Raw genomic sequence first — 24,775 nt, 5'->3', positions numbered from 1 at the left:
TTAAAAAGAAGGAAATCAAAAAAGGAACTCACCTTGTGATAAACCCGCAAGAGAAAAAGCATTTGAGCTCCATACTGTTTCAGAAATAATCTTTGATGTGGATAAGAACAGGATGGCGTTTTATCACAACAGAATTTAACTTTATCTCCGGTAAAATTCTGATCAGGCATTAGCTCCGCCTCCTCTTTTCTTTCTTTTTTCAAGCTAAAGACCCCAACATCCGGGTTTCAGGTTTCTCTAACAGGGCTGCAAAAGAGGGGTAAGAGCAGTATGGCTTAAATGGGTGAACTGTTTGGTGTTTTAAGCAAAAAACTTCACAGACATGTTTTGTATAGTTAAGACCCTACAATATATTTTTTCCAATATAGCCTAATAGGTCCACTTTAATTTACATCAGAATCAGAATTGTCTTTTTTTGAATAATATATATATATTTTATTTTTTTATAATAGGACACAGGGTTCGGTCCGGATTGATTTGAAGTTCGGTCCGGATCCGGACCTTGGTCCGGAGTTTGAGAAGCTCTGCTCTACAGGCACGCCTCAAAAATAAGTTATTTGCTCACAAAGGGCTGCAAAGATTCATTATTTTATTGAATGATTGATTGATATTGGAATTATAAATGCTAAACATTATGTATTTATCTTAACATTGTTAAGTAGCAGTCAAAACCACAGGAAATTCAATTATGATCATTTGAAATTGCAAGATCTAGGTATGAAAAAGCATTATATCTTTATAAGAATCTATATCATTTTTGAATTATTCAAACATGTAAACAGATATCAATCTCCAGTGTGTAGATATCAACAAACACAGACAAAAAGGGCTCATGGAAATTGGCAAGTTTGTTTTATTGTTATTGTTGCTCTTATGTATGTGGGTACATTTGATGTGGATATACACAATCCGTTTACATTTATAACCTTATAACTCACTTATCCCTCCTCTCCTTCCTCTCTAGGTGCAGTGTTTGGACAGACAGTCACACACAGTGACAGACAGGACAGTCTGGTGGCTGCGGGTGCCATTGGCACAGAGCAGGGGAACATCGAGAGGCTCCGTCTCCACAGCAGCACAGCACACACACTCCTGCTCCACTGCAGCGCTCTCCAGGGAGTACATGGACTTACTGCGACATTTGCCCTGATGGACGGACGGACAGACAGATGGACAGACAGAGACAGATGGACAGCAACACAGGGTGAGAGAGGGACAGTGTTAAAGAACGATTTCATTGAACTCTGCAGGCTAATCCTAGGGGATGGGAAGTAATAATCACCCTGTATGTGTGTGTGTGTGTGTGTGTGTGTGTGTGTGTGTGTGTGTGTGTGTGTGTGTGTGTGTGTGTGTGTGTGTGTGTGTGTGTGTGTGTGTGTGTGTGTGTGTGTGTGTGTAGTTTCTTACCTCACAGTAATGCAATTCTATTTGGTGCTCTGACTGGCAGTCATCCACCTTGATGTAGTTTAGCGTTCCTGCTGTCCTACGGCACTCTGGCTCCGTACCTTCACATATGCACACACTCTTATTAAAATCACAGCGTTCACGTTTTTTTTAAACACTGTACCAATCTTGCAAAGGTCACAGTTCTACTTACACATTTCACAGCACGTTGTTCCAATCTGACTGACTTTCCCCTGAAATCACACAGGAGAGAAACATTTAACAGAAAAGTAAGGGTAGATGTCAGTGTATGGGCAGTTTGTGTAGCATCGTACCCCCTGGTCGAGGCATGTCTGGCGGTTGAAAGGAGGGCAGGTGGTAATTTTGGTTTGCAGGACAAGATCCCCTTTACTGTTCACACCACAGCTATACAGGTTGCAACCGTCCTCGCTAGTGGTGTTCACCTGAAGAGAGACATGCACACACATACAAATACAGTTTTTATGCATGCTGCTGAAAAGCAATTCTCGCCATTTGAAATGTACCAAAGCAAACAGCTGGAGACAAAATATCACTAATCTGATGCCAAACCAACTTTTACTATATCATATCTTATTTTAGTGGCACTACTCTATTGATTAAAGAAAGTGTAGTTAATTGTGGTTTAATATAACATAGTGCAGTCTAGCGCTAGTTAGTATGGTATAACATAGTATAGTGTATTGCAGTATGCAGTTGTATGATATAGTATACAACATTTATTATTTTACAGCCTTGTTGCAGAATCAGTACTGATTCGTCCAAAACATTCGATTTTACAATGTGTTATTTCTGCTGCTTTCAACATCAATATTATTATTTGAATTAAATTTGTTTAAGTTTCAGTTAATGATCCAGGCATGTCCTTTGCTGCTGAGCACCTACCTGCAGACTGATCAGATTTCCATCCGGCCCTTGCATGAAGCAGGCAGTGGGAACACATCGACCACAGCAAGCGTGTTCCTCCTTTTGAAGAGTGTATCCCTGAAAACAATTGGATTAATATGGTCTTTATATAGGCATTTTTTTACGGCCATTTTTTTTCAAATAAACAGTTCTCTACTTACCTCTGTGAATGGAGTAAATCATAGAAAAATATGAGTTTAAAAGGTGTTGATGAGTAGAGAGGGAATGTGGTCAGTGTCTTAAAGGATCTTTGATGGAAATGATGGAAGTTTGATTTGAATGGTTAGTCATGAAAATAATTATGATGACAAAGGGTAATGGTGATAATACAAAATAATGACGGGGTGTTGGTTACCATGGGGCAAGTGGGACAACTCATACTCCTGCAGGACAGCCGGTATTTCCTCACGGCACCATCCTCCACCGTACACTCACATTGTGTACACACGTCCATCATCAGCTTCTCTCCTGCCTGCACAAACACACACACACACACACATGGAAGTGAAGTGAAGGAACTATTTTAAAGGCTCTTATATGAAAAAGAGTGCTTTTCTTGTGCACATGACTTACTCCTATCACAGTGTTGTTCAGGACACAAGCATTCATTGCAGCTGTAAAGAGAAAAGCACAAATAAATACATTTGCCATTTATATTAAGCACAGGTAATGGTAACAGGCTCTGGGATGACACCGGTGTGAGAGAGTCACCTGCTGGACAGAGCCTGCATCTGCACCTCAGTAAAGTGTATGAGTGACAGCATGATGATTCAGGAAAATGAAATAATGCATGCTAGTGGAAGGTCAGTCTCCTAACTCATAATGCCACCCTGCTTTACCAAATGGTGTGTTTGAGTCCTTTTTTAACTTATGTTTATGAATGTGAGTTTACCGCAATGGCAGCGGGGGCAGCAATCTTCGGTGTTGCAGCGTAACTCTGTTCCCAGCGGGCAGGAAGGAGTGTCCATAGCAGAGCAGCTGGCGTTTGTTGCAGAGATGAACACCTCGTCTTTTACTTTCACACACTGATGTAACACACATTTTTCATGTGGAGACTGCCATACCTCTCCCACCTATAAACAGAGACAGATATTTGATAAAAGTGAATATAAGAGAGAAAGAAAATGCAGAAGTGTCAAATGTATCTGTACATAGAGCAAGACATATATTCCCCTATTTATTTAAATGCTTCTTAAAGAGAATGTTTGGATCTTGTAAAGGTGTCTTTTTTTTCAAAACTCGGATCATGCAGATGCCCATCTACTTTGTGTATTACATTGACTATGGATAGGTACTACATACAGCTCCTCTTTAAAACATCCAAACAGTCAGCTGTAAATGAAATTCTACACCTAACACCCTACAAAGCGTGCATTGACAATTACACAAAAAACAAACATTAAAATGAATTGGTTTCCTATATTGTTCAGGCGTGTATGATTTCTCTGCACACATACATGTCTGAGGTTTTGCCTCAACAGATTGTCCCCTCGCATGTCCCCCGCTGACTCCACACAGCTGCTCGGTGTGCACTTCCCACAGCACTCTCCGTTTGATGGAGTGTACGTGGAGCCCTGAAATACACAATAAACATATATGAGTTACAATAAAGGTATAGAAGCATAAAACAAATGTTTGATATGTGTGTGTCCCACCTGAGGGCAATTTCGATCACACACAGGCGGTGTACACTGAGCAATGTGCAGTGATGTGTCTTTGTCCTGTAGCTGGGTACAACTGCACTTCTCGCATCCTTCCTCCCATTCACTCCCCACTGGGTGGACCACGGAACCAACCACGCATACCTGGAGAGACACATGATGATAAAACAGGATAGTTTCAACAGTAACAGCACAGAAATAGGAACCGATGCATGTTGACAAACACAATATGTAACTGACTACATCTAAACAATAACTGTTTTTTTATTTAGAAATGTCAGGTACTTGAGTCTTCCTTATCATGCCTGTTTCTACTTTTACTCAATTACATTTAGGAAGCAAATATTACATTAATATACATAAATATTAATTGGCATACAGAACACGCAAATAATTTTCCGCTGATAGATGAGCACAAAGGACTCAATTGGGGCTCTGTGTGATTGTTCTCGTATTTCTCACTAATATCTTCATTTTGACAAAAAGTAAAAGAGAAAATAATCAGGAGATTAATCAAAAAGAAAAAGGAAGTCATACAAATAATCATTATTTACACTCCTTTAAGATGACATCTACCTTAACCAGCTACAGCATTCAAACCCTGGTTATACATTTGTTCATCTATATAATAACCCTAATGATAGTACAGCAGTCACAGGGGAATACTTTTACTTGAATACTTCAGATTCCTCGAGACCTCCACCACTGCTCTTCACACACCTTGTCCGGCAGGCAGCTGGTTTCTGTGCAGCTGCAGTCGTTGGTAGAAGAGGAAGTGATGAACCCAGCAGGGCAGGTGTGTGTGGAGTTCTGGCAGTTACACACACATTCAAACACATCACAGCACTTTGTTTTTCTCTCTGACAGTTGACGATGTGCGGGACAAGTGGGGTGAGCTTGCAGAGCACACTCTTCCTTTTTGCAGACTGTGAAGTGGGAAAAGAGATGAAAGGAAAAATGTAAAAGAGATCAAATGGATGTGTGCTCTGTTTCATGTCTGTATGTGTGCCAGAGAAAATCAGAGCTGGAACATCACAGAGAATCTGAAAAAGGCATACCGCACTCGTGTATAGGTTGACATTCCCCGGGGTTTTTCAGAACCACAGTCTGACCGTCCTCACAGCGAGGAACTTCAGGCAGGTCACACGTTACCAGATCACACACTGAAAATGCACAGAGTGATACGGCATGTTAAAGTGGGGCGAGGATTTACTCTCCAGGAACAATCCATCTCTGTTAAATACAGAGCACTGAAAAACACCGATAATCATTTGAATTAATGATTTAAATGTTTCTTTCCTTATTTAGATTATTTTTTAATTAGCTATTTCTTCATACAGGTGGAAGAGGTTTATTCATTTGTCAGTAGCAATCAATTGACTATGACTTGACTTTATTACAATCAAAGTCAAGTCAAAGTCAACTTTATTGTCAATCTTTCAGTTTGTGTGTATAGAGTCAGACAGAGAGGTCGAAATACCGTTTCCCACAATCCCGAATATAAAGATACAAATATGTATAAAAATATGTATAAAAATATGTATAAAATATGTATATCCTATATATACACAATCAACAGACACATTTATACATGTGCACACATTAAGATAAAAAAAACAAGCAATGCATGCACTCACATAAAATATATCATTATATTACACAATATAATGTTATATTATATTGAAGACTGACTGGTCTGTTCTTCCTGCTCTCATTTGATGAGGCTCCTGTAATATTGGTGTGGAAATAGGAACGTTTTAATAATGTTACATATTGTTATTTACATACCACACTCGTACTCTGGGCAGCACTTTGACTCTCTCCTCTCTCTCCGGATCTCACAGGGTCCACATACTGGAGCTACACACACATACACACATGATTAATCATTAAAGAGTGACATCTTAATACAACACTGCCATTATTTTTTGGATAATTGTTTGCTAAACCAGATCTACTGTATGAGAATGAGCAGCAGTAACATAATGGCTGCTTGCCTTTGACATCGTTGCAGGGCCGGGCAGTGCAGTTGATGTGTTGCTGGTCCAAACACATGCAAATTAAACATGGGTTCTCATCTGGTACCCAACTCTGCATGTACTGTACAAACAAAGCAAACCATTTGTATTGGTTATATTAGGAATAGACACTAGAGGGCGATCACAGCACAGTTTTAATAGTGAACACTTCAATGGTTGGCACATCCAATTCTACCAGCATGTGCTTCTGTAATTAAGATGGTAATTTAGATGTTCCTCATGAGTCTCACCGAATATGTGCGTCCCTTCTGGTCAACACACTGCCTACATGCTTCTGGTGACACACACTGGCCGTGATGCAAAACCGTCCCTCCAGTGCAGAAACAGCCCTCTGTAGGCGTGTCCATGCAGGATGAGTCGTTACCCCTGGCAACCGGCCAGTCGCCTCGCAACCTCTGCGTGCTGCCACAATCGTCCACACACCCTGTCCGACAGGCTTCATACTCCATGGAGCTGGGGCACTGTAACGCTGTGACACAAAGACCAGGCTGAAGTTTAGGCTCAGACTGGGTGTTAAACTGCGTCCGCTGAATTGAATCATAAATCTTACTTACGACAGAGGTGGGGGGTTCGCCAGTCCACACACACACCTCTCTGTCTACAGAGGCGTGCATAGGCAGACATGAGCTCGCACACATCTGACTCCTCACATGCCTGCTCATCACACTTGGCAAGGAACACCTGGACAGGAATATGTGCGTGGCACGGTTCAAACACTTCAGAACGCAGGGCCTGACATCCCATCGATGCTCCGAGCACACACACTGCCCTGCGCTTTGGCAGACACACACCCTCATCTGCAGCCACGGTCCAGTCTGAGATAAAGGAGGGCTGGTCAGCGGTCAAGCTGCCATTACGTAAAGATAGGACGTTCAATTTCTCCTCTCCACAGGCACCTGGAAGAAACAGAGAGAGAGAGAGAGCGATGTCAGAGGTCAGAGGAAGGAGACAGTGTTACAGTTTAGTTTTAAATACTTTTTCTATGTACAAAACTTTTTTTTATCTTTAATAATGTACAACATTCTTTTCCAAATCCGTGTTAGTGAGCACTTGTCCTTTGCAAAGATAATCCATCCACACAGGTAGCATTTCAAGATGCTGATTTCACAGCATTGTTATTACAGTGGCTTTGGCTGTTTGCACTAAAAGCCTAATTTGAAATGTACAAGTCTTTTTCATGCATAGTTTATATCTTATAAAATATTTTATCTTAACATCTTCAATATTGGAGAGAGTGAACTGAAGTGTTTATGTTTTTGTTCAGTGTGTGTTACCGCAGAGTCCAGCAGTGTGGCCTGAGGTGGTGGAGCTGAGCAGCGTGATGGTAAACTCATTGCTCTGAGGAGTGAAAGTCAGGACGTAGCCGTGGTCGGACTTCAGCTGCAGCATCACTCCTCCATAACGCACCAGCTCTAGGCCAGCGAACCGCCACGGCAACGTAAGTTCTTCTCTATCAATCACTGCCTGCTCCAACAGACACATAGTTAGTAAATGACCCCTCATGGACTCACATGTATTGATTCACTTTAGCAACACAAACAGCTTACCGTCATGTCATCCTTCAGCAGCAATGTATGCGGCCCATGGATAACCTCCATGGCTTTCATGCAGACCTGGTTGTAATTCGCTGAGTCCTGACATGGACCGCTGTGGAGTTTGACCTCTGACCCTTCACTGATGTTTTTGCTGACAGTGAGAAGTGTATAGGAGCACAAACCCTCCCCATCCAGCCTGAGCGCCAAGCCGTCAAACCTCACAACGTGATTGGTGGAGCTGCCCATACACATGCCTGTAAACACAGCAGGCGGGAGGAGGAGAGAGACACATGATCCCTTAACAGTTGGTATAAATAGACTGGAATGCAAGTGTCATTGTTAGCAACCCACATGGCAAATGTTGTGCACCGAATATAGACGGGTTACATTGAATGCAAGTTTAGAAGCTATTTCATCCTTCTGATGTACATACAAGGGCATTCCCAATGGCAGCCACAGGTCTCCTGGACTCTGACAGGTGGCATGTTGTTACTGCAGGCTGGAGGCTCCAGTTTGTCACAGCTAACTTTGTGGTTTTGTAATGTCACAGCCCCACTGGGGTGGCAGAGGAGAGAGTGGCAGCCGTCCTCCAGCAGCCATGATTCACCAGGCTGAAAAATATAAACAGACAAGTATTGCTGTACGGGCTGTAAAAGGTTTCTAAACTGCTTTTATTCAACCTCAGCAGACCTTACTCACCTTTCTCTCATTCCCATTATCATCTACACACAGTCCTGGAGGACCAGCTGAGAAAGGAAACAATGACCAATAGCATTATGATCAATTAACACGTTATATATTATAATAGTACAACTATATTTAAGAACAGATATATTTATTCTAGTGCTGTCAAAATTATCGCGTTAACGGCGGTAATTAATTTTTTGAATTAATTGCGTTAAAATATTTAACGCATGTGCAGAATGGCCCGCCCCATACGTGCCACCAGTGGCAGCGCCAGGGTATGGCTGGGGTAGGCTACACCCATACCAAGAAATGGCTTAGCCCCACCATGAAAAATGATGTTAAAGTAAGCAAAATAAAGTCTGCCAACTCGCGCGGAGTAAATTGCACAGACAGCAGTTAGTAAGATTGATTTCAGTAGCCACGGTTTTGAAAACTTTTGTCACGTAGTGATCGTCTTCTCAATAGAACATCTTTGATAATGTCTTCTGGCCAATCATAATCAAGATAACGGCGTGGTGTTGTTGCAGGAAGTCCCGACGGGGAATACTTTTGCTGTAGTACAGGGGTGCACATAACTGGTGCGCATTTGCGTACCGACGTACTTGTGAAGCTTTTCCAGAAGGCGGTTAGATCACCGGACGACAGAGTCGGTCTCCGTGTGCACAGACAGGGCTGCTGTTAACGTCGGTCTGTACAACGGAATTGTGCCAAAACTACGCCAACCGGCTGCGGAGGGAGACTCCCCCCCCCCCTTCACTGGAGAACTGCGCTAAAACAGCTGATCACAACATTCACACTCTGTGGTCACGAAGTACTCCACTAGCCGCCGCCCCCCCAGCCCCCCTCTGTCGACTTTCCTGAAGTACTCCCCCGTTGATTAAAAATCAACACGTAATGAATTAAGACCCCACGGTTTGATGATCGATAGGTGTGTGGGCTGTCTTTCATTTTGACACACAGAAAAATGTTATAATAAACATACATACTGTATACCAAGGCGGTTTTGCCATCACTTACTGTACGGAGGCTCAGTCACTGGTACTTTTTCATTTACAAAGCCATGTTGGATAAACTACCAACTTATATCTGCTCCCTGATCTCTCGGCGAATTGAAAGTACTTATTGCCTGAGATCGCATGCTGTGGTTTTATTAAATGTGCCAAGTGCTAGGACTGTCTTAGGGAAGAAAGCTTTTAGATGTGCAGCTCCACTAACATGGAACAGTCTGCAAAAAGAATGGAAAATTACCAAGCTAGTACCACTACATGTTTTTAAAGCTCGGTTGGATGCTACAAAATCAGATGCTGTTGGTACCTGTACATGTGGTTAGATATGTAAATTGTAATCCCTGTACATTTTGCTGTATGATGTCCTTTTGTTGTTCTGTTGTTTATGTTTTTATGTCTTCTTGTGGAACCTACTGCTGCAGGTCTCCCTTGAAAAAGAGATCATTGATCTCAATGGGATTTTACCTGGATAAATAAAGGAATTGAATTGAATGTTAAATGGATATATCCGCCTTCTTTCATTTATCTTTCCATTCTCACAACAATATACATAAATAAATGGCATATTTTGGACATAGTTCGAATGGTGATTAATCATGATTAATTCATTTTTAAGCTGTGATTAATCTGATTAAAAATTGTAATCGTTTGACAGCCCTAATTTATTCATAACATTATTTTTACTAGGAAAAATGAAACAGTGTGTGTGTGTGTGTGTGTGTGTGTGTGTGTGTGTGTGTGTGTGTGTGTGTGTGTGTGTGTGTGTGTGTGTGTGTGTGTGTGTGTGTGTGTGTGTGTGGTAAGCACCTCTACAGATTCTGTCTATGAAACTGTGGTCCAGAGTTAGCACCATCAGTAATTGATCCATGCTGTTCAAGTGCAGAGTGTTGTCTTCATTGCCGTGGCGACCGATCAAACCAAGCTCGCTCCTGTCATAGCCTTGTCCCACCGCGATGGGGAACACTGATACACCTGAGGGAAAACACTTATCAGGTACTTTTAAGTGACACTACACAGGAAGATGAAGGATGGAAACATACCAAATGGTTTTTTAAATGAGGAGAACATTTTAAACATGTCAATAGTGACTTCATTACCTGCTGCCAGTGCCTCGTTAGCTGCTTCTTTGACATCATCAGCTGATTTGTCAGTCACCAGCATCACCACGGCCTTGGCTACACCGACTCTCCCATCGCTGGAGATGGCCGTCTGCACAGCGTATCGCAGCGCAGAGCCTGCAGACAGACAGGGCAGTGAGTGAGTGTGTGTGTGTGTGTGTGTGTGTGTGTGTGTGTGTGTGTGTGTGTGTGTGTGTGTGTGTGTGTGTGTGTGTGTGTGTGTGTGTGTGTGTGTGTCTGCTTTAATGTGTATGCACATGTAAGTGTACATGTCCACTACCTAGTGCTGGGGCAGCAGAAGTCCGGCTTGGTATTCTCTCCACCAGCTTCAGGAGGTGGAGTTTGCTTTGTTCCTCTTTCCACGTGAGCTCTGCTGTGTTGGTGACTCCATACTGAAGCACACTCACCTTAGTGCCATTCAGCCCTGCACACATAAACAAGTTAGATCATTATAGAAATGCACGAGAGAGATTTACAACCTGGTTGATTATATACAAATATGTAGTCGATTTGTACCTTAATGCAATCGTTTTATAGAAAATGTTAAAATACACCCACCACGGCTCTAGTCAGTGCAGAGGCATACAAATAATTGGGTGATCTCACAACAGTAAGTAATTCAGTACATTCCTGTTAAACCACTTATGATTTGAGAAATAATAAAACAGTTAAGCTGCAAAAAATCTCAGCTCCAGGTTTTTCAAATTTTCTTTTTAAATGTTATTGTGAAAGACAGAAGGATTAAAAACAGGTAGAACTTACAATAATACATTACATCAGTGAGATGCAGTCCATATTACATTTAAAAGGTGATAGGGTATTTAGGGACCGGGTCACACCTACCTATGTCTGCATTATTGATGAAAGCTTTGACAAAGGTCTTCATGTCCTCAAACTGCTCTCCAGCCTTCAACAGGAACACCACATCCATAGGCTTCTGACACGGCACTGGACAAAGATAAGCTCACAAATTATTACAAGCCAAGGACTCATGGTGGACTGAATGATTGAAGCAAATATGTTTTTCTGTACCTGAGGGCGGCAGGGTGGAGAGTGTTGTGAGGACGAGGGGAGGCAGAGTAGGAGAACGGGGCCTGACTGTGGTTTTTGTGATATTGACTACACGGTGGACCAGGGTTGTCAGATGGTTGTAGTCGTCAACAAGCAGCGGCCGCTGAGGGAAGCTGAATGGTAGCAAGTCAGTCTCTCGTATCTTTGGTCCAACACCAATGGGATAGACTTGTGTGTGGGTGCTCGTAGAAGGCGGGCGGGTCACAGTGTCAGTAGGCGGGTTTTCTGTCACGAGGAAGACCAGCTGAGGAGGTGTGGGGCCGCGGGAAGGCCTTACTGTATCCATTTCTTGAAAAGTGGTAGTGACAGCTGTGCCTGTGTTGGTCTGACTTCCACCCCTCCAACGAATCTCCCTCAGTCGTTGTCGCAGCAGGGTACTCTGGCGTCTCAACTCCCACCGACGGATCTCTACAGTGACCGTTACCGAGTACTGGATCACAGTGATACGAATGTACTCTTCTTCCTCCGTCAGCTTTGAGATAACTTCCTCCAAGAAGAGAAGTGACTTGTTAAAGTTGACTTCGCCGACTGCATCAGAGCCTTCTATGATGAAGGTCACATCTTTGGCTGGAGGGGTGGAAGACGGCGATGTGGTGACGGGAGACAAGCCAGAAGGGGTTGTGGACGTAGGAGTGTTGGGGAGATGTCGTGTTGGGTTGGACTCCAGATGAGGGGTCAGGGTTGTGGTGGTGGTGCCGTGCAAAGTGGACTTTGGCGCTGGAGGTTTGGCCACCTCAGGCTCCATCCCCAGGGTGCAGAGGTAATCTGTCAGCTCTAACATTCGATCGGACAGCTCGCCTGTGCTGCTCAACACATACGCCCTGTTTTCTGGGTTTGCCTTGGTGATGTCATTAATCTGCCCTATGTTTACCCCGGGACCCAGGGCCACTGTGAGGGTGGTGATGGCTTTCTTGCGGATCATCTTGACCACAGAACGGACGGGGCGAGGGTTGGCACTAGCAGTCAAGATGATGGCAACCCGGCCAGCCTTGTCACGCTTGTTTTTGTCGTAGATGTTGATAACTAGATACTTGACAGCTTCATCCAAGAAGGCTGCATCTCCTCCTGTGTAATGCAGCTCACGCACAGTCTTCTTAAACAGCCATTTCTGAACCTACAAGCATAAATTAGGGAAAACAAGAAGATTCCCCAGGCATTAATTATTATTATAGTTTCCACGAATCAGCATGTTTATGGGCTAAATTAGTTTGATCAATTATTCCACAGAGTGCATCATGCAGCACTTCATACTTGTGGAAGAATACACACTTTCCTGTCTCACACATATATAATATGCAGTTATCTACCTGCAGGTCATATGTTTTGACTCCAGAGTGGTAAAGCAACACTGTGGCTCGAGTGTGAGCCGAGCCCATGCGGAATCGTTCAACCACTCCGAGTATGAACTCTTTGGTCGCCTGAAATTCGTCTTCGGTCAGGGCTTCTGAACCATCCAATAGGAAGGCCAGATCCATGGCGCGGTCACACGTGCCCTCAGGCATCATGGTGGTAAAGGGCAGGGTCGTGAAGGCGCCATAGGTGGGGGTTGGTGTCGGAGTGGTGAAGATGGCGGAGGAAGCACACACTTCACAGCTCAGTGTGTTGTTTTCACAGTGACTTTGGAAAATAAAAATAAATCATCTTAAATTCTGCAAATAATCAAATTAGAAAGCATTGATGACAAATCCAAAATGTGCAGACTTGTGTTGTATTACCATATTTTGCAGTGGGCGGGGTCATCATGGTTCAGGATGACCTTGTTTCCGTGGGAAATTCTCTGACCCTCATGGACACACACCTGACACTGAGAGGGTTCCACGCAACGCATGGCCACCTCATCCAGTAGTTGGCCTAAAAGATTAAAATAAATATAACTCATCTAAACGGTTTGCCTATTTGTACAATAATAGATCCAATTATATTTATTCAGTATTTACAAATATTGTTCAAATTATTTGCATTTGTTGTATGTCCAGTATTTTGCACCTGGGGGGCAGTAGGCATGGCAACCTTCCACACAATCGAGTGAACAGTGGAGGGGATCTGGGTGCTGGCAGGTGATTGGACAGGCAGGACCACAAGCATTAAACCTCCACTGGCATAACTCCTCCCCCAAACCTGGGCTCCTGGGGTTCAGCTCCTCACAGCTTATTGCTAAGGAAACAGAAGTTATATTTTTAGACTATTGTATTGATCATGCAACAAAATGTGGCCACTGCTTTTGACTATTCCTTACTACATATAAGTATCTTTCTTCAAGATAAAGACGATCTGAGGATGATAAAGTATTTAGAAAGGTAAAAAAAACAAGTACATTTTCTCAACTAGATCATTAAGAGGAGATTTTCAGAACATCACATTTAAAGAGTATAAATCCTGATCTGAGTGAAAATTAAGAACCTGATACCATTACTTAAACCCAATAACTAGTTAATAAAGATCTCTTAAGTCTAGTTGATAACACAAAATGCTTCATGTAGGAAAATAACAGCAGTATTGAAAAAGTGTGCTAAAAAAAGCAGAGGAGCCGCATTGGGAGCGGACTTTGTGTCTCGGATAGAATTCTTAACTCAGAAAACACTTTTAACAAGTCGAAATGTTTCTTTGACAGTAACGTTTATTCCAGCCAGAAAATGACATTTGGAGACATTTTACACACTTACGACAAAGATCATTGGATCTCCAGCGGACGGACACCCCCCGCTCTGAGCAGGCCTGAGCGTAGGCCGCGATGACATCACAGAAACATGCACAGTCGCCCACTGAGGAACAAGAGCATGCTACCTCCACACACATCTCTACATATGGCTCTGCATCCACCTACAGACACAAGGGCAAATAACCAAGGGCATGAACCTTACAATGCATGGTGTGTCACAGGACATTAAGTTTAAATTCTGTCTGTAATAACCCTCACCTGGCTGTTGCATTCTTTAAAGGGAGGACCAGTGATCACTCGACATGACTGCTCCACTGTTATCAGCTTTACAATGTTATCCCTGCAAGGCAGAGGTATCTATACACACAAGAACACACATACACACACATTCAGTGCAACATTATCTACGTTTTATCCTATACTAGAAAGGCCAAACTTAAAATAATATCTATCCTTATTATTCTCAGTGTGGTATTTTGCAGTGTGAGGCATAGCGGAATTAATGGCATCAGTAATAAACAAAAACATATACAATCATTAAGTAAACATCATAAAAAGTTAAACATAATTAGGAGACATAATATAGAGCATGAATGCTTGAATTCACATCATTGCACATATGAAATGATATTGCAGTTTGGTACACATTAATATTTATCACAAGTGAATCTTTTGTTGTAGTTCTGGTATCTCTTCTTTACACAGCCTAGATAAAACAGCATGTCTGACTTAAGAGTCCAATCAATCATTTTTCAGAACATTAACTACGAATCATTCATACTTTGCATGATAGCAAACCATTTCCCAAAGCATCATTTACATTTCAAGGTTGGTTTCAAACCTTTCGGGAAGGCATTGTTTTCAGGCTGTTAAAAACTCAACTTGCACAGACTTGCCTGAGGTGGGTAATCCATCACAGTCTGCTTCATTTCCTATCAAATGTATCATCTTGCCTACTGACAGCCCATCTGGTTTATTTATACTTACCCAAAAACAAAGGACCATGTATGGAACCGTGATGCAGGTATTTTATGTACAACCCCATCTAGCCAGTTATATTAAAAGAGATGGCCCTAAATTGTCCTTAAACCAAAGCAAAAGAGAATATATAACTTTTACTTTAAGAGAACCGGCCCTTTACTCTAAGAATAGACTTTACCTGTGTTACATCTGCACAGCTGGGAACAACCTTCCAGGAGTTCCCGAAGTGTGAGGGGTCGACCTCCAGCTGGTTGTTGCTGCTCACCAAGTCGTTGTTGACGTTCCCGTCAAAGTTACCACATAGGCCACACACCCGGTCCTACACACATGTATGTAACATAAAAGACACCATACAAATTGATGTGGATAAAACAAGCAAAACTGTCAAAGGTTGTGTTATAACACATACACACCCTGTATGTTGCTGAGATGTGAACCAGAAGGCGAGTTCCCTTGTCCCAGCTGAGAGAAATGTGTTTCCCCAGCAGCACGGTGTAAAACTGACCAGATTTAACAATCTCCACCTGTGAGCTCTGTAGCACCGGCCTCTTCATCTTCACCTAGAGGAGAGAAAGATCCCAACATAGATGAACAGACCATCATCAAGCGTCAGTTTGCTGCTTTGCCAAATGCAATTACTTTTCTTTTGGAAGAAAAACTTGAGTTGCGTTCCAGAAAGGAAACTTTTATTGCAAATTATCTTACTAGTCAGGCTTGGGACAGGAGACAAAGTTGTATGTTTGCTTTGTAGTGTCACATGTAAGAAGTTATGTCCATGTTGAATGTCTTGTTGAAAGTGTTTTTTTAGTAAATACGGCCATGACACACTAAATCACTTACCAACTACATATGTGTGTGTGCGCGTGTGTTACCTCTCCATGTTGCAAAACAATCAACCCTCCCTGGTAGAAGATTGTGATAGCTTTTGCACAGCGATGTCCCACAATTCCACAGGCCTCATTCTCCACCAGCACTCTAAATGAACCCTCTTCTCCATTACAGCTATCCTGTTGAGAGTGAAAGTAGTAAAGGGGAAAATGAAAAGTGACTTAAAGGAAAATAAATCCATGTTGCATTTTTGTTTTCACCAGCTTACTGTGCATCCACCCTGGAGCTCTTATTGGATGTGTCTTTCTCTTACCTGGACCAAGACATATTGGCAGAGGCCAGGGAAGGAGTATTTGAGGCCATCAAAAGAGATGTAATGCCCCTCCCCCACAGTGCGGCAGACCCCATCGCACACCTTCTCTGTGCAGCGCCACTTCCTGTTCTCACATACACTGAAAACAAGAAAAGCTCAATAAGGAAACATATGGCAGGTATTCCCCTTGATATCCATATGTGCAAACAATAATTTTACCAGGTGTTGCAGTCCACAGAGATGCTCTGTCCTGATGCATATGGCCTGTTGTTATGGTAACAGGGACACTGTTCCGGTGCAATGCAGTCTCTGCGGTGACGTACCTGAAATCAATCCGTTTGTCAATCAAGATGTTTTGAGCTTTATACACACAAACAGGCAACCCCCCCCCCCCCCCCACACACACACACACACACACACACACACACACACACACACACACACACAACACACACACACACACACACACACACACACACACACACACACACACAACACACACACACACACAACCTACTGTGCCGGCTGGACAGAGGCAGCCAGGGATGCAGGCGAGGCTGACGCAGGGCAGATCCAGGTTCTGGCAGGTTCTGGCACACTCAAGTCCTTTTTCCCCTGCTGCACACTCTGTGCGGTCGAGTGGAGGAGGGCATTGGGCTGACCGGCGCTCTGCGCACACAAAAACAATACTCAAATCACAAGTTTCATGTCAAATACAAATGGCCAAACTCAAGATACCACATAGAGAGTGGACTATAAGAAAATGTAAAACACACAGACATTCAATAGGACTCCTGAAATCGTACCTCTGGATGGGGCCAGGTCGTCATCATAGAAGAGGTCAGACAGTAATGTGCTCATTTCAGGGGAGCTACAGCGCATGGAGCCATTCTCACAATAGCTACACACAAGAAAAGCAGACACAAAATTATAGTGTTATGTATAAAACAAAATATCCATTAGTATATCTTAATCAGCTAAATCTTTGAAAACACACAGTCACTGACCAGATGCTGTTATGATCTGCATAAACATCACTGGGTTGGTAAAGCTGTCCATCGTGCAGGCAGGAGCACAGGTCAGCTGTCACACATTCTCCGGAGTCGCTCAGGTACTTTCCAGCAGGACAGAAACAGCCCTCCTCACACACCCTCTCCCCCTCACATCCTGCCTCAGCGCCAGACAGAGCACGGCAGGTCTGCTCGCACGCACTCCCACAGGCCTCATACACCTGGCCTCCAGTGCACTCCAGCTCTGACATCACATCAAGGAGGGTTAGGGATATATTCTCAGTTAAACTGTGTCATTATCTCTAATAGTATTTTCCTGCTTTTTCTGTCCCTGGAATTGTGTCAGATCTTTGCTTTTTGTAATGATTGTTATTTTACAATTTCCTAAACGCAGTATGCTTAGTTTGAGGTTGGACATCCACTCCGAATCTAGTGGCTTCTTCTCCCTTCACAGACTGTCAGCAGTCAGCTCACATCTGAGCCCTCTCTCACTTATGGATCATCAATAAAGTGTTTGAAACGGAAAAAAACACTTACAGTACACTTAATGCTATGTCTAGGTGCCAATATTAGTAAAATTACGTTAAAACATTTATAATTAAAAGGGTCTTATGTGGCACCGCTTTTTCATTAGTCATGTGCCAAAAATGTATTTTACATTTATATTTACTAGAAGACCATTTCAGTTTTTTCCGGTTTCATCTATACTAGATAGTACACAGGAAATATTGGTGAGTATTTTTTCCAGAGTAATTACTATTTTGCTCTGAAATAGTGATATTTAATCATTTTGGAGTGTATGTATTACTCATAGCTTCTAGAGTGCGATCAAAAATGCAGAGTCAATTCTATTGGAGTCAAACCATGACCACGCTGTAACGGAGGTGATCTCTGGGGCCGTAGATCTCGGTCTCTTATATTATATAGCTTCATTATTGGCGAAGTATATTACTTTGTTCCACGCTAAAACATTGCACAGGAAGCATGTGAATCTATGTCATGTATGCATCTATTTGTCACGATCTGTCTATGTTTTAGTTTGTCTGTCTCTGTTTCCTGTTGTAGTTTGAAAAGTGTTCCCCCTCCCGTCTTGTCTGTTGCTGGTGATTGTGTTCACCTGGTGCCCTGTGTTTCTCCTCCCTCCTCACCTGTGTCTTGTTGGTTTGATTAGTCCTGTGTGTATTTAGGTTCTGTTTTCCTGTTAGGGCGTGTGAGGTCCTTGTTGCTGGTGACTGTGTTCACATGAGACAGTCATATTGAGGCTGTGTATCATGAACCACAGCGATGAATAAATGCCCACACCGGGTTGTATTTTAACTCTCTGCCTTCTTGCTTGGTCGGGCCGCTCAATGGTCAGCTTCACACACGCCCACTCGTGTTACTTAAGCACTTTGATTTATTGACCTTTTTTATTATAAAGATCATTATGGTTCATTTATTCTATTCTGAGTAAAATTACCTTCTATTTGGAGTAAAATGACCTTCTAGTTGGAGTGAAATGACGTTCGATTGGGAGTAAAATGACCTTCTATTATGAGTAAAATGGCAGTAGAGTTGTTTTTAATATACACTACATCGAGTAAATAACCATTAAGCAGAGTCAAATCTAAGCACATAATAGAGTAAAATGAACTCTAAAAATACAACTCTGAACAAAGAGTACATTTTACTCTATATAGGTTGGGACCAAATGTAAAATTTTCTTCAATTTGAGTCAATTTTACTCAGAGAAATTTACTGTGCATCACTACCTCTATGATCACTACACTGGACACATAAGACACGCCTATTTTCTTTGGATTTATTATTGGATTAGTTCTATAAATATGTTTATTTTGTAACGAAAAGAAGAAGGTCTGTCAAATATCCAACTTAAAACTAAAACAAATGTCCAACCTAAAACTAACTTCACTGACGTAGACAGATTTATATGAGGTTGCTGATTTTCTAATATACAACTACTTATACGTGATTAAAGCTAAACAACATAATAAACCTTTGCGTTCGCTCTACAATGCTATTCTAAAAAAAGGAAATGTTTGGATGTTTACCATTGTATGTGCATATGAAAGATCAGCTGTGTGTGCTTCAGTGTGAGAGTTACCGCATAGTGAGGGAGACCTCCAGCTGAGCAGCACTCCTCTGGCAGTGCAGGCCGCAGCGTACGCAGACAGAGCAGAGCACAGGCACTCCTCCCCGTCCACACACGCACACACATCATACCGACAGAACCGCTGGAACGGACCCGGGTTCACCAGATAGTGGCACGGGCTGAACACGTCTGACATCATCACCGAACACGCCTCTTCTGCAAAACGCACTGAAAGAAGCAGCAGAGGTGAATATGTTGTCAAATCTGTGGTTATGTTTTCCTCTATATGTGTGTTATACCTCTTTTGGGGTTGATGGCACATGGATCAGTCTCATGTCTGTGGGTAGATTCACAGTCTCCATTGATCCTCCATGCCTGGCCGAATGCCTGAGGACTCGCCTCAACCAGACCAGATCCAGACAGGAAGTCATCACCTTGGTTACCATTAAAGTTTCCACAGAGACCACAAGTCTGTCCTGCCCATCGGGGTCCCAGCTGTGGAAGAAGACAGGGTTCAGTAAACATGTTTGCTCATCTTATAACATATGAACCATTGCTGAAATTCAATACTTTTTCCATTAAATTGGCTTTTCTAATACCTTTAGGAGGACTCGGCCTCGCCCATCCCAGTCCAGACGAAGGTCATCTCCAAATTTCACACGCACTGAGGACTGCGCAGATCTCTGGATTTGCAGACGCCCTGTTAAAGTGTACAGTGAGCTAACTTGATGGATTTAATATAATGTTGTTGTAAACATTTGAAACAACTAAAAGTGATTCCAACAACTTACATTTCAGTGCTGATGCTAATGACCAAAATGTTATTGAGAAATCTGGTGTTTTTTTATTTATGTTTATATACTGGTGTTGACTACATTCCTTCAATGATTTTAGGAGGAAAAATGTGTTTTCATATCTTAGAGCCAATGTTTTGCCTCTTCAAAATACAATAGGTTGAAGTGCAATATGTTACTGTACTTTCTTTTATGTGTAGTATAATAATTGTTTTATCTTTCCCTTACAAATATGATTTGACTTGTCTGTTCATATAAAGCTGTCGTTGAGAAGGACTTTATAACATGCATTTTGAAGTACACTATGAGTAAATAATGAATAATGAAAGATATTATATATTATTTATCACCATATACAGTATAGTTTGATTAGAGGCTTGTGAAATATATTCACTATTGTGCCAAAGTGGCATACCATGAAGCATCGGGGTCTGGATGTCCATGCTGTTGACAGACACAATTCCTCCGTGCTTTAGCTTCACTGTCATGTCTTCCAGAGAGGACAGGCTGAGTGTCACTGAGCGTGTGCACACAGCATCCTGATCATCTGCACACTGAAACACAAAATCAACAGCCTCAATTCTGTAAGTGTCAAGCAGCTAGTGGCAGGAAAGTAAGAGATACAAATAATCAAAGAAAACACCCATTACCTGTACATTCTCAATAATGACAGAAAACATGTTCTCTGTGCAGTCTCTTGCCAGCAGAAACTGACAGTGACCAGTGAAAGTGAAGAACTTGTTATCAAAGGTCTTGAAGTGAGACTGGCCCACCACCAAGCACTCAGCTACACATAAAACAAAGACATAACACGTAAATTAGCAACTCAGGACGTAATATACCAGTAGTATGTGAAAGTCAGGTACTACTACAGTATGTCAATCTTACCCGGGCAGCCTTCATTGGTGCATTCCCACGAGCCGTGACGGCACACACTGCAGGGAAAAAAACGTCAGGAACCATTTTAATATAGCAGTACATCTGTATCTGTGTATTAATACATGTTTCTGCATGTAATTCCTCCCTCACCAGGTGTTGCAGTCCTGAGAGATAGAGGATCCTGGAGGGAAATGTCGTCCCATGTGCACACAGGAGCACTGAGATACCTCCACACAGCGGTTACCGTCCAAAACCTTGCCCACTGAGACACAAACGCACACCATGTTACACATACTAGTAACAGAGTGACAGAAAGTAAAACAAGGGAGATGCAGTGAGTGGGAGGTTACCAGGACAGGTGCAGCCATCCGCACACTCTTCCTTGCAGACCTCCTGGATGTTGAGACTGTGGCAGGTTGTGGAGCAGGACTTGGTGCATTCACTGTACAGCATCCCAATTGGACACTTGGGGACTGAACACATACATTATGGTTATAAATGTGACTTTATAGCTTGCAACTGCCGATGTAATGACTGACAAACTTACAGCATTGGCTCTCCTCCAGCCAGCCACGCAGGAGTATCCCGTGGGCGTGGCACGTTCGAGCGTACTCCAACAGGATTGGACAGTAACAGTCCTCTGACTCCCTCTGGTCACAGTGACACGCCTCCCCCTGACACAGAATAAGGAAGGCCTCGGGAGAGACCAGGTGGGCACAGTGCAGAAACACACTGGACGTCTGCAACACACTGCAGCTGGACAAAATCTACATAAACACGCATGCAAAAAAAAACAGAAGTACTCTTCAGTTATCATGCATGGGCTGTCATGTCTTGCAAGCTTATGTAAATAAGGGATAAAGGATTTTAAAAAATGACATTTGTTAGGTAAACAAGATGATGGGCTTCTAGTGTCATCATGATGGAAACAGAATGTTGATAATTTGTAAACCATAAAATAAGTTAGGCAAACAGAGAGTAAATATAAATTATAAAACAAATACTCAATCAATGAATATATCTTAAGCTTAAACCAATATTTAATATTCTGACTTTGAGAGCTACTACATGAATCCCAGTTACACTGGAGCACCATTTTGTTTAGAGACGCAGGATCAGTTTGCGGTTAGTGAACGAGAAGCTGATGACACCCGATGGTTTCACACTGTCATGTAGCCTTTACTGGTTTCCTCAAACGTGGGTGTTCATGTGGAACAAAATGTTCTTGCTAAATATGGCTGATTTTCAGTGATCAGCCCACACACAACGTCTACAGTAAACATGTTACAGAACCGCACTCACACCTGTCAGATCTGTTGCTCACCAGCTGTTCCTTTTTAACGAAACTCGTACCTATTGTAAATGAAAGCCCATTTGCACCAGGGGAAAAATTATGAAATGTAAAAATAAAGTTTCTGAATCGATATTGGGCAACACAAGCTAACGGTTTAACTGGCATAGTTACAATTATAAGGCTTTTGCAAGACACAATTATGATATTCCTGGGAGATTTCATTGAATTAGACAGATACAAAAAGGGAGAGAACAGGAAATAAGGGAAAAGCTAGATTGGTAATGATATGCAACATAGAGAGTTGGCACCTTCATCTCTAGGCCATCAAGGCACCCCAAGAGAATTTAACAGCATGTTTTTCATTTCATTTTAGAATTTGTAAGGCAAAATTCAGATTTCTAAGTAAAATTATCAGATATTTAGAAACTGTTCAACAATTCTGCCCTTTTACACAGTACTGTACCAAGTCAAAGTAGAACTTACAATGTCAACATGTGTGTAGATGTGTGTATATGTATCTGTGTATAAATTGTTCTCTCACCGTTGAACTCTTTTTGGTGCTGTTACAAGACTGGCTGGGTTTTGAGACACGTCGACATGACTGATCGGCCCCCTTCACTGCCCACGAATTAGCAAAATCATAACTGTCACCTGTTAGGAATCCTGAAAACACACACACACACACACACACACACACACACACACACACACACACACACACACACACACACACACACACACACACACACACACACACACACACACACACACACAACACACACACACATAACCGAGTTGACAGATTTCTCCTTAATCTCATCCTCCCACTACTGTTCCTCTTGCTTTCTTTGACCTTGTTATCTTTTCCTGTACTGAGCTGCTACTCTTCCTGTTGCTGAGTGCTGGTGACTCAAATCCTTTCCTTGATTCCAGTAATAATGAACTTGCCCTTGCTTTGCTCTCAAACATCCGAATATCCCAGATACAAAGTTACAGATTGTTGATTTTACCCCTTTGTCCTGAATGATCTTACCCTCTTGCGCAGTATATTCATCAGCTGATGCAGAGTTGAAGTTGCCACAGAGGCCACAGGTGCGGTTTGCATGGTGTTTGGTCAGTGTCAAGGCGATGTTGGCTGCATTATCAATGGTAACAGTGAAGCCAAACTCCTCACTCCAGAGCTTATAGAAGCCGAGCTCAGAGCCCACAAACACAGCGTGAGATGCGTAGGGCACAGATAGTCTGCAAAAAAGGAGACACACTATGGGGTGATTTTATTTTTTCGACTAAGACAATTTGATTACTCACATAATTATATTATTTTTACATGACTACTTAAATATTCTCTATCTCAACCTTTTTTCTCCTTGTGAGAGCCGTCCGTCTACAGACAGGTGCAGCTCGAAGGCATCCCCCAGAAACAGAGTGACTCCAGTTCTTTTGCCATTGGCAAAATCACCTATGGGTTGAAAATACATTTAATTTATTATGAAACCTTCAACCGACAATAACAGTTTGAAATAACATAATGATAACAACGATGATCTCTGGGTCATCAGTAAATTAAAAGGGAGAGAAAATGAGTAAGCTTTTTAAATGTCAGTGCAAGTACTTAGACTGTTTAAGCACACATATCCCAGTGAGAATCAAACCCATGGCTGTGACTATGCACAAGCCACTGATCTGCACTGGATGAGCATCAGATGCCTGTAGAATTTAAATCTATTTGTTTTTTATTGAACTGTCTGAGTGTGACTCACCCAGCAGTGTGAAGGAGCGATGTCTGCAGTCTCCAGCCAGCAGATAGCTGCAATCTCCAGGAAACTCATATAAAACTCCATCAAACGTGTGCACGTAGTCCCGTCCGAAGAGACTGCATCTCCCTGTCAAAGCTGCCACGCAAGCTGAACACATGCAAAAGACACAATATGCAACTGTCAGTGAGAGTACAAAAAGAGGAGATCTTATATGAAACATTTCGCATATTATTGGTCTATAAGAGAGTTTTACCTTTAAGTGCAAACAACAAAAATAAATTAATAACCTTCAGATACTCACATGTCAGATGCAGTAGAACCCAGATTTCTCGCAAATACCGCCTCATACACAGCTGAAACACATGTAGATATGCTCTCCATTATCATGAGCATCACATATATCAGAATCACACATTACTCTGAGTTGTCTGCCGGCCTGTTTTAATAACAGTAATAATCTTCAATTCTCTAAACTGCAGCAAGTCCTACCTCCATGTCTCCAGTTAATCCACAGAGTTGCAAAGAAAAGGCAAACGCAATCCACAATTTTGACCTCACACAGTCATGTCATAATGATCGGTGTGTGAGGGTCGTTGTCCAACATTCAGAACTTGGTAAAATGCTCAACCTGCCTGGAATCTATTTTATAGGAAAGAGCATACCACCGCCCAGCCGCCAAAGCTGGCCTTTAAGACCCCCGCCCTCGCCAGGTTTATAAAAAA

General features: G+C 42.4%; 1 protein-coding gene across 1 annotated transcript; it reads right to left on the bottom strand.

Moving 5' to 3' along the window:
• Nucleotides 1-835: 835 nt before the first annotated feature.
• Nucleotides 836-24,710, bottom strand: vwf (von Willebrand factor). Its single transcript, XM_034233652.1, has 53 exons — nt 24,543-24,710; nt 24,355-24,406; nt 24,057-24,200; nt 23,653-23,755; nt 23,330-23,538; nt 22,838-22,959; nt 21,550-21,769; nt 21,353-21,475; nt 21,153-21,264; nt 21,012-21,058; nt 20,774-20,910; nt 20,539-20,677; nt 19,929-20,029; nt 19,629-19,824; nt 19,342-19,557; nt 17,235-17,481; nt 17,034-17,128; nt 16,745-16,896; nt 16,447-16,550; nt 16,228-16,366; nt 15,959-16,093; nt 15,500-15,646; nt 15,265-15,405; nt 14,364-14,462; nt 14,110-14,266; nt 13,433-13,600; nt 13,162-13,297; nt 12,754-13,063; nt 11,408-12,560; nt 11,219-11,323; nt 10,656-10,799; nt 10,355-10,492; nt 10,065-10,229; nt 8,263-8,309; nt 7,997-8,174; nt 7,576-7,817; nt 7,303-7,492; nt 6,583-6,924; nt 6,259-6,497; nt 5,987-6,089; nt 5,778-5,849; nt 5,048-5,152; nt 4,710-4,915; nt 3,984-4,133; nt 3,786-3,902; nt 3,221-3,401; nt 2,902-2,942; nt 2,684-2,800; nt 2,308-2,406; nt 1,719-1,847; nt 1,598-1,637; nt 1,408-1,505; nt 836-1,146 (listed from the first exon to the last, which is right to left on the bottom strand). Exons 1-53 carry the CDS (start codon nt 24,546-24,548, stop codon nt 961-963), a joined length of 8,544 nt encoding a protein of 2,847 aa, XP_034089543.1. The 5' UTR covers nt 24,549-24,710; the 3' UTR covers nt 836-960.
• Nucleotides 24,711-24,775: the final 65 nt, after the last annotated feature.

This window comes from Gymnodraco acuticeps, unplaced genomic scaffold (genome assembly GCF_902827175.1).
Source record: "Gymnodraco acuticeps unplaced genomic scaffold, fGymAcu1.1, whole genome shotgun sequence".
Taxonomy (NCBI): Eukaryota; Metazoa; Chordata; class Actinopteri; order Perciformes; family Bathydraconidae; genus Gymnodraco; species Gymnodraco acuticeps.
This window is presented reverse-complemented; position numbering and strand designations above follow the sequence as displayed.